The sequence below is a fragment of the Habropoda laboriosa genome, unplaced genomic scaffold, assembly GCF_001263275.1.
Source record: "Habropoda laboriosa isolate 0110345459 unplaced genomic scaffold, ASM126327v1 scaffold39, whole genome shotgun sequence".
Taxonomy (NCBI): domain Eukaryota; kingdom Metazoa; phylum Arthropoda; class Insecta; order Hymenoptera; family Apidae; genus Habropoda; species Habropoda laboriosa.
This window is the reverse complement of record NW_017100138.1, coordinates 181,174-191,769: the sequence shown is the minus strand read 5'-3', so window position 1 is coordinate 191,769 and position 10,596 is coordinate 181,174. Positions and strand designations below refer to the sequence as shown.

Sequence of the window (10,596 nt, the reverse complement as noted above, 5' to 3'; positions counted from 1 at the left end):
TTCATGGGTGTTATTGTTTGGATTAATACTGCTACAAAGATTTTTTTCTCGGTATAAAAATGAAACATTCGAAAATAATTGTTGAAATTCGGAAAATGTCGTCAAGCATCAAAAGTTATAAAAATTTGTTTAAGAAATAGAACTGCATATTTTCCAACCTTACTTTTACACGCTTGGATATGTTACAAAGAAAAATTATAGAACCATGATACATTAAACGCGATGCGTACTAAACATATATGTATATGGAAATAATTTTCCTCAAACCTCATGAAAATGTGTGTGTGTGCTTGCGCGCGCGTGCGCACGTGTATGTGTATTTGTAATACCAATTTACATACATCGTATTCCAAGCCGAAAGTTTAGTAAAACAACTTACATATTTACAGTTATAACATACGGAAAAACGTTAAAAATAATTTTGTATTTGTTACCTTCACAAGGAATATAAATCGTTTAATAATCCACGTTCGGGCTCTTTATAGATTATCTTTTACATGAATAAACAAAGTATATGTATACTGTACTTTTTAATATAGACGTATTTAAGTACATTTCAGACATATATGAAAAAAAAATTCTTGGTTTACAATGTAAAGTTTTTATAAATAGGATGAAAAATTGAAAACCCCAACGTAGATGAAAAATATTTTACGCAAAAATTTTTTGGAATGTCTCAAGAGTAGCATTTTTACCAAGCGTTTAATGGGTAGAATGTTTAAACGAATTTTTATAAAAATGGTATGTCTATGTCGTTCCATATTTGAACGTGACGTTACATCATTCAAAATATTTAATTATTGCTATAATTGTAGTATTAAATATAATCAAAAAATATCTATTGTTATTTTTCCTGTACTTTTCCCTTCATATTTATTGTAAGATGTGATAATGATAATGCAGTAAAGTATGAATTCCGATACAATAATGGTCTTATAACGTTTGTATCATCTTCCCTACTTCATTGATGCAAAAAATGTGTCATCTCAAAATAATGCTCTTTGTTTGCATTCCGTCCAAAAATTGGCAGCATTTGTAGGCTTGTATCGTTTAGTTAGTTTCATTATCGTACCGAACAATTTACCTTTAAAAAAGAACTGTTTTAAAATTTATATGGCGTACCAGACAACCACATATTATAGATCTAACATTCAACCTTCCGTACATATTATTCATTATTGTCGCATTCCCTCTCACATTCATACATTCATGCTTTCAAAAATCTTGACACCTACTCTTTTTTATAGGAACCGCGTAATTACCTTATATTGAAGATATGCAATACAAAGAGGCACGCGATATCCCTACATCTTTCTATATTATATTATTGAATATTAGTATCTAATAATTCAATATATGTATATCAATAAAGGCCACAAGTGTATTCAATATAAAATTACTAATCAGTAGTTTAAGTTCGTTCATACTAAAGTAGTATATATAATTTTATAAACAGTTCGTATATCGTGCTTACTTTTCTCTATTTATTGTGAAGACGGATGTCATTGATTTCATATTTCATAAATTAAGCGGTCGCTTATATATTATCAACATATTGCAGGTTAATATTTAGAGATTATTTATAGTTACTCTAAAAAAATAACGATAAATGCTCCATACTGCGTTAAAAGACTGAACTATTTCTTCAAGTGCATCAAGTGTTGTAAATAATAAAATAATAAATCGAAATAAAACTGGAACTGATATGTATATGTCGTAGATATACAGCGACCATTATTGACAAAAGTAATCGTAATTCATCAACAAAAGCAAGTCATGACGTAAATAACAACACAAAATATTTCTCGGGCAAATCCTTATCAAGGACGGACAATACGCAACATGATAAGGACCGCGACGGAAAAGTAATCAGTGAAAAAAGTCACAGATGTGGCATTACGCTCAGTGACCGACATAATACTTTGGAAAAAAAAAAAAAAATACTGGCGCGCCGGTGCTCAGAATCTTGTGTACAACTTGTGTGCTTGGGCAGAAATAAAATAATATTCACAAATTATGTAACACATTTTCTTGATATTATAGCAAAAAAAGCTATCGTTAGAAAAAACAACATTAGCTAACAACATAGCTAAAATAACGATGTTATAATGAATTAATGTTAAATATTTTACAGCTAAAACAGCAAGAAAATTTACGCTTGTTATGAAAAAATATATAAACATTTTCCTTTATGAAAAACTGCTTAACAATGATCAACGTGGAAGCATACGTGGAAGACGGCGCAAATTGATCGCTCGTCGCGTTCCTTGCCAATAATGAGAGCTTTTTACTTATCTGTACTTCAGAGTATAGAATCACCATCAAAAAATACATATTACAAACTTTACATCGCTGTAAACTGAAAGTAACTTATATCTCAAAACATCTCAAGAAAAAGTAATATAAAACTATATGTTTGAAGTTTTACAAATTGTCTTTGTATAGATCAATCAGAGAATCTGTATGTCTCTCATATATAAGTGATTACTGAGTTCCATGCGTACACGAAATTCAAAGAGAATTTAAAGGCAGGATGAAATGGGCACACAGTATTGCCTTTACGAATCTCACGAAGCGTTTTATATTTATCACGACCTTGTTTCACATTTTCCCTGTGAATTTTATCCATAACAGTTTCTTTCGATTCATCGCGTGACTGTGCAAGGTCTTGCTTCAATGCCTGAAACATATGATTTTTATTCAAACGCGTTCATGGTTGTTTTGTTAAATTTATAGAAAATAAGAATCATCTTTACCTTAAGCTGGTCATGAAGACGTTCATTTCTTTCTGCCAAGGTGCGTCGCTCCTCGACAGGATCAATTATTGATTCGTCAGTTGCAAGATCTTTAGTAACATCACTATGAGAAACTTCATCCTCCCCTTCTTCTTCACCCTCTTCGTTTTCTTCAACATGATGATGATGTGGTGTTGTATTAGCCTGATATGCTCGATCAGCTTCTTCTTGTCGTAATCTATGTATACAAAATTATCAATATAAAATGCAGATTAAAATACACATTCTTCTCTTATACATCAAACAAAACAAAGAAAAATTACTTACTTGGCAGCTTCAAATACTTCTTCCAATCTCCTTGCTTCTGCATCTTTTGCTACTACTTCGGATTGTATACGTTGTATTTCTTCTTGTTTAGCTCTTATTTCTTGTTCGAGTTTAGCACGCTCTGCGGCTTCCATTTCATGTGAAAGTTCAAGTTTTTCCATCATCGCTGTAAGTTCCTTCACAGAATAAAAGGATATATAGAAACATATCTTACACGAAGATTATAATTAATATTAAACTACACTTACTTTCTGACGATCTTCCAATTCTTCTTTTGCAGCTTGTAATTGTTTAAGGTGCTCTTCTAAACGTCGAATCATTTCTTGGGCTTCATTTAATTCTGCTTGTCGCCTATCCATCTCTTCTGCCATAAATCGCAGCCTTTCTTCATATTCTTGTTGTTTTCTTTCCGCGCGTTCTCTTGCTGCTATTTCTAGTTGTAACTTTTCTCTTTGTTGTTGTTTTGCAATTTTTTCCTCTCTCGCTTGAGCCTTTAAATTAAAAGTGTTTTATTTTATAATTACAAGAATAATTCATTATTTACAATACAAATTACTCTTGATATTCAAAAGTAGAAAAATGTAAAGAAAAAGAATCCATTGCAAAACAGTAAGCAAGACACAAGTATTAGCATAAAAAGAGTACCTTCATTTGCTGTACATCAATTGTATCAGGTTTACGCCTACGCATATACAGCTCATGATTTCCCATACACAGTGCCAAAATTCGTTTATTAATTTTAACTCTAGTTGCAAAGAAGACGAAATCCGGCGCCTTTTTGTCAATCGGTTTAATTATGAATTTCTTCTCATTGAATGAAATATTTCTGATCTCAGACCAGGGAAAACCAATTTTTGGCGTCAACTTGTCATCCTTCTCGTATATATTCAAACCCAAGGCATCTACACCTAACCAAAGATCTGTACCTTTTTTATTACGAATTTCAAAATAATTCACTCCGTACATTTCCAAATCCTGCAAAAAGAAAATGGAAAAAATATATATTAATTTAGAAATAAATACGTGAAAAATAAATTAAAAATACTAAATCGTTACCTGAGCGATTTTCAGATATTCCATCATAGCATCCTCGCGTAACATTCCACGGTGCTCTTGCCACCAATTAGTGATGGAAGTTTCCCATTCTTCTGTGCTCATTTTGTGTTGGTTCACGACTCGTTCTGGTAGTAAGCGGTCATTTATTAAAAAGCCAGCAGTGTGTGTACCTCTTTGAAAATCTCCATGTTTCGCTTGGACTGCATAAGAGGCTAACAATACAGATGTTTCCGGAGGACAGTAGATTTCATCCGTAAGGATAGCATTTTTCACCTAAATACAGTTTACATACAATAATACTTCGGTATAAATTTGTCTATTATAAAAATAAACCTATTATATAATTCCTACAGATAACATCAAATTATAATATACAATAAGAGAACTGAGAAGAAATCTCCATATAATTAAATTAATTATGAACTCAACTGAAATGAAGTGCAATCTCGTGCACTTGTCTTAATAAAGAAATTTTTCATTTTTGAGAAGAGCGTATATAGACGTCCATACGATGTATAGAATTCACTAGAATTTTTTTTACACTTCACACGTATGGAAAAGAAAACAACGAAATGTTTATAGCATAAAGAAGGCAAACTTGCATCACAAACAATAGAGTACTTCATATACCAACACTGAGTAATAATTGTTTTGTCTGGTACACAATGAGCGCTTCTCATCTTAAGCGCACCATAGCGAAAAGATTAAGAAAGATTACTGACTCCCTATTTTTTATACAAGATTAACTCTCTTGAAATGCCATTTTAATATAATTGTACATGAATCTGGTTTACAAATCAAACTGAAGAATAATAAAAAAATTGCACGATTGAGCCAATTCATTAATACAACGACAAATTTTTCTTTAGAAACATAAAAAGATTGGTCAAATTTAAGCAAAACCATGCTGAATATAATGCAATATACGTTTCTAACGTATTGCATATTCAACGTATCACGTTGATCTACAATAGCTCATAAATGAACTGAATGATAATATGCAGTTATGTACTCAACCTTGTTCCAGTCTAATGCAATTCTACTTACAATACTGAATAGTTGAATTATCAACCAACATTCTATTATAGTGTTCTTTAAACTTCCTTTCAACAATAATACTTTGAAGGACATTTGTATTATAATAAATACAGGGTGGGTCATGTAAAACAGACCACCTAATTGTCTTCCCTAGCTATGGTGGTACAAGAAAATTTGTACACATAATTTAAATAGATTCAAAGAGTGAATACGGTAGAAGTAAATTTTTTTTATAATTGTCATTTCTTTTTTGTTTTTCTTTTCAAGGTCGCTTATGTTTTTTTACATAAATGTATATATTTTTTCTACTGTATGTTGCAACAGACATTGATGTGCATTTAAACATGCATAATAACCTGATCTTAAAATGACCTCAGACTCCAAAATTTGAAATCAAATATGAAACTTCCTTTCATTTCTTGCAATTTCTTCCATCAGAAAATTTTTCATTCATCGTATTCACCCTCTGAAACAATTTAAATCGGGTATAAAAATTTTCTTATAACACCATAACTAGAGAAGACAGTTGAGTGGCCTGTTTTACATGGCCCACTCTGTATAGTAAACTTATTATAAGAACAACATACAACCATTCTAATTTTGGTGCATTTACAAAAGAAATTCATGTAAACCTATACATTTGTATTTTATCTTATACTATTACTATTCTCTAGTATAAAGCAAATTCAAGAAATGGTACTGTATTTACAAACTGACCATTACAATTAAACATGGTAATCGTCAAAAAATTCGATAAATACAGACTGAGAGATTAAACCATTAAATAAAACCACTTAAACGCAAGATATGTATCGCTACATTTAATTTACTAATTTTAAGCAGGTGCAGCATCCTGAAGCACTTAAAAATAGAGATACACCATCCTGAGGCGCCTAAAAATCGGTTTGGGAATTTTTTTCATAGGTAATTATTAAATGAAAAGTTTCAATTTTTTCAGAAGATATAAATGTAACTTTCAGTTTCTTTCTGTAATTTCAATGGACGAGTTATTCGCTAATTGCGAAACCTCTTCTGCTAGAACATCGATTGCTGTCCACGATCGCCGCTAAGCATTAGAATATCTGAAATAAAAAACTCTTTTTGATTTATAAATAAAAGTGTATTACTTACAATGTAAAGTAAGATTTTTCAAAAATTGTAATTGTTACCGAAATGGTGGCAGTTTGAAAAAAAAAAAGAAAGAAAATGCAGGTAATACATTTTTATTTATAAATCAAAAAGGACTTTTTATTTCAGACATTCCAATCCTTGCCGACGATGGCGGCCAGCAATCGATGTTCTAACAGAAGATGTTTTTCAATAACTCCTTCATTCTGTAACATATTTACTTTTGAAAAATTGTAGAAAAAAACTGAAAGTTACACTTATGTCCTCCGAAAAAAATGAAAACTTTTCATTTAGTAGTCACCTATAAAAAAAATTCCCGAACTTAACCAATTTTTAGGCGCCTCAGAATGGTGTATCTCCTTAAGAAACGTTCGAAGAGATTTACCTGAAGGTAAAATAGACGCAACGTGATGTCTTGAATCAATTCCTCGGCAACATCTTCAGGGTAGAACTTGGCGCGAAACTTGAACTGCAACGGAGTCTCCTTCTTGACTTCCTGGCTCATCACCTAAAACGTTTACCGACTATTAATAATCAAGCTTTGCAACAGCAAACGTGGGAGCTTGAAAACATAAAGTAACAAACTGAAGCACTCCATCATCTGAAAACGTGCGAAGTGTTTCACATTAATGTACACAAAACAGAATAGTGATATTTGCATGCAAAGTCGGAAAAGGAGGAAAATAACTCTCTTATGATATAATTCGATGTTAAATGACCGATACGACACTGAAATGATCGACATAACTCTTTTTATCATATTATCGACGAACATTGTGTCGCAGAGATATTAATATTACGGATACATCGTTTGTTAAATGGACTCTCGATTTTGGTAGAGATAATCTGTTTTATTATGATCTGGAAGGTTATATCTCTATTCGTGATCTAACAAACTTGTACGATTGCAGTACACGGGACAGGTGAAACCTTTATTGAGTTTTCTTTTATTAGTCGCTATAAGATACAAATGCGATAGAGAATGGTGCAGATATTTTATTAATGGAAAATGACATTTGCTAGAACGTTTCGATTAAATGGCACGATTATCTTTACTCGCATAGGTATGCGAATATCTTATCATTGTAACCGAAAAAAAAAAAATAATAAGGATTATATGATGAAAAGTACTAAGCAATGGCTTTACACCTTTAAAATTACTAACATCACCGCACTGGAAGTTAAAAATAATTGCACAATGTGCGGAATCGTTTATGCGAATTTCAATTATTTATTCTCATCAGATTAAATAATTGTAGAGTTAATTGCAGAATTCCTTTTAACTGAAAACATTTTAAAAAAAAAAAAAAAAAAAAATGCAGAGTAAAGTCTAAATGAATATACACATCTGATAACAGTTGAAAACACCCTCGCTGAACGTTTTATTAAATATAATTATAGATGGTAGATGTGAGTGTAGATGTGTATAACTCACATTGTACATATTGGAATAAATATATTTTATTAACCTTGAAAATGTCTAAAATTATTATCAGAACATTTACTGCACTACGATGAAAAAGAGGATTAATTCTTTCATTGTAAATAAAATATTATTGAACAAAATTTGGTCTTAATTTTCGTTAGTTTTTTGAGAAAACAATAAAACAGTGATATTAACATCTCGTTAATTAACTTTTATTCTGATTATGAAGTTCAATCGAACAATTATTGTACTATACTTGACGAAGTCAACTCGAAAGATATGAGGAACGTGAGAATTCAACTATAACAGTACAAAATAATTAAAAGTACGAATTTTCTTAAATATTTACTCCGAATATATTTATTTTTCATTTTTACCAACAGTGTTTACTGCTTTACGCCTGTTTGCATAATTGACTATAACAGAACACGTCAGAGATTGTCTAAAGTTACATAAAAATGTACGAGAAGGAATTTAAATGAAACTAGAGTTACTTTGAAGCAAGTAGAATGAAATAATATTGATTATATAACTGGAAGAATGAGATTATTTAAACGCAGTAAAAAAAAAAAAAAGGTATAAATAAAAAAAGATAAATGTATATCATTATTAAGCTCTAATAAAATCCAAGCAAAAAAAGAATAAATTATCGTTACATTTAACGTTCCGTTCATAGAAAATTTAACGTTTTCGTGTCATTGTGAAAAATCCTATAAAAAAAAAAAGAAAAACCGAGACAAACTAAACGTAAGTAACATAAAAGAATGTGGCGTGTCAAAAGTTTCTGATCAAATGAAATTATCCAGCTACCAATGTTCTTTAGGTGTGCAAGCAAATTCAAGTAATAACATATTTCCTTAGATACAAAATGTAGATAAAAGATAAAACGATAGATAAGTGTACTTTCTGATTTTTATAGTAAAAAGAAATTTCTGCATTTAACCGATCAATTCAGCACACAAATATCTCACCGTTTCATATCTCGCAAAATATTGTTCTGCAAAATTTTCTTAAACAAAGAAAAACGAATGAATCTATGATTTTAAGAACAATGTCAATGCAAACTACTGCAAAAATTATTAATAATTCATGAAACTTTCCATGACGAAATGTTTGAAAAATGAATAATTTTTCAATTCGAGTAGAACTAGAAGATTTCGAGAAGACAATTTTCCAAAAATTGTAAAGATAGAGAAGTACAAACATGTTCGTCGAAACATCAACAAATTTCACTGAAATACACAATTGTCCCTACTGTACAACCTAGTAGTTAACGTTAATTTCAATATCCGCGATAAATTCACGTTACTTAATAGGAAATCATTTTCCGGACTCGCATAAAGCGAGTTCACGGACGTGGTCTCCAGTCATGTTCGACTCTCGTAACACATGTTCAAGCTCTGCGAATGCGGAACCGTATCCGCCAGATAGTTCACGCACGGAAGTGTCAATCGGATCTCTAGACAGAATTACCTTGACCGCAGCTGACATCGCAGTTCAATGTCGGTGATACGACTTTTCATAATTATTATTGATACCTATGCACGGTTGTATAATTTCACGGACAAAAACAAGGTACTCGTGACCAAAGGAGCAAAGAAAAAATAGAAAGAAAAAAAAGAAGGAATGATAATGACGATCACTAAGAGGTGTATGTACATAAGTGGAAAGCTGCAGGTACGACAAAAGCATGTGAATATTTCTGAAATACGTTGACGGATAAATCCGTTGCTAAATAAAAAATGATATATGCCTCGTTGATATCAGATGTAATCTGAAATCGATTGGATGTATGAATTAACATATTAAGCGCCATCGTGTAATAAAAATTATGCCGCTTTTGGCCACTGTGTATTTAATGTTTCTTTTTTTTTTAAATGCACAGAGCTTCGATTAAATCAGTTTTATATTTATGTGGTTTATGAGTTTTTATTTTCGACAATTACCCATACATGTATGTTCCAAATCTGAATTTTCTACGAAGAGAAGATTTGTATCGTGAAAGTTAAATCTGTTATGCTATTTATACCGATTGGGATAAAAAAATTGCTGACCACCAGAGTGTTCTGGACAACTGGCCACCCTAAAATCTTTCCTACAATTGTACGTTTAAAAATGAAGACAGCAGAATCTGAACGAAGGACACAGTGTCCAAACTAACATAGATGGCCGATTAGGCCAGAAAGTATTGTATTTATATGGATACAAATGGCGCTTAATTTGTTAAATAAAAAGCGATATATGCCTCGTGAAGTCATTCCGTAAGTTCGTGTCGAGAAAATATTTTAATGAAAATCCAAGGAAATATTAGACGTACAAATTAATTTGATGCCTTTTTTCACAAAGTCTTCACGAATTTGTCGACTCAACACCGCCATATTTTTTGGAAGATGGAATTCGTCAGTTACCCAATAAATTTGAAAAAGGTCATCTGAAATAACGGAGATTATTTTGAACATTAAAACTGTGCTTAATTTTTTGTAAATAAACATTGAAGTTTGGTGAGAAATGGCGCCGAATTAATTTGTACACCTAATAAGCGACGACATAATGGTGTTACCAAAAAAAAAAAAAAAAAAAGAAATAGAATTAAAATCAAATTTTAAGGTTCGTTGAAAATATTGATCTAAATTATAAAATTCGACGCGAACTTATGGGATGACCTAATACTAGATGCAATCTGAAATCGATTGCAAGTTTGAATTAACAGTACTCTATACGCTACTTCAAAGAGGTCTAGAAATGAAGCGAAAACGCAAGTTGAACAGTAGCCGCCCGTGAGTGGCCACTAGATTTTCTTCACCGTTAGATGCTAACCGACAACGTTTAAGTTTATTGATTTTAATTAGGTCTACCATAGTTAAACTTTAAATGCATTTGCTTGGA

At 31.3% G+C, this 10,596-nt stretch overlaps 1 protein-coding gene across 1 annotated transcript in view; it reads right to left on the bottom strand.

Moving 5' to 3' along the window:
* Positions 1 to 2,470: 2,470 nt before the first annotated feature.
* LOC108579616 (moesin/ezrin/radixin homolog 1) overlaps positions 2,471 to 10,596 on the bottom strand; it is a 32,307-nt gene continuing 24,181 nt past the window's right edge. Inside the window, exons 3-9 of the mRNA XM_017943201.1 lie at positions 6,670 to 6,792; positions 4,119 to 4,391; positions 3,708 to 4,037; positions 3,311 to 3,553; positions 3,063 to 3,238; positions 2,757 to 2,973; positions 2,471 to 2,680 (exon numbers count right to left, since the gene is read on the bottom strand). Of these exons, the coding sequence (XP_017798690.1) occupies positions 2,471 to 2,680; positions 2,757 to 2,973; positions 3,063 to 3,238; positions 3,311 to 3,553; positions 3,708 to 4,037; positions 4,119 to 4,391; positions 6,670 to 6,792 (1,572 nt within the window). The remainder of the gene's footprint in view (positions 2,681 to 2,756; positions 2,974 to 3,062; positions 3,239 to 3,310; positions 3,554 to 3,707; positions 4,038 to 4,118; positions 4,392 to 6,669; positions 6,793 to 10,596) is intronic.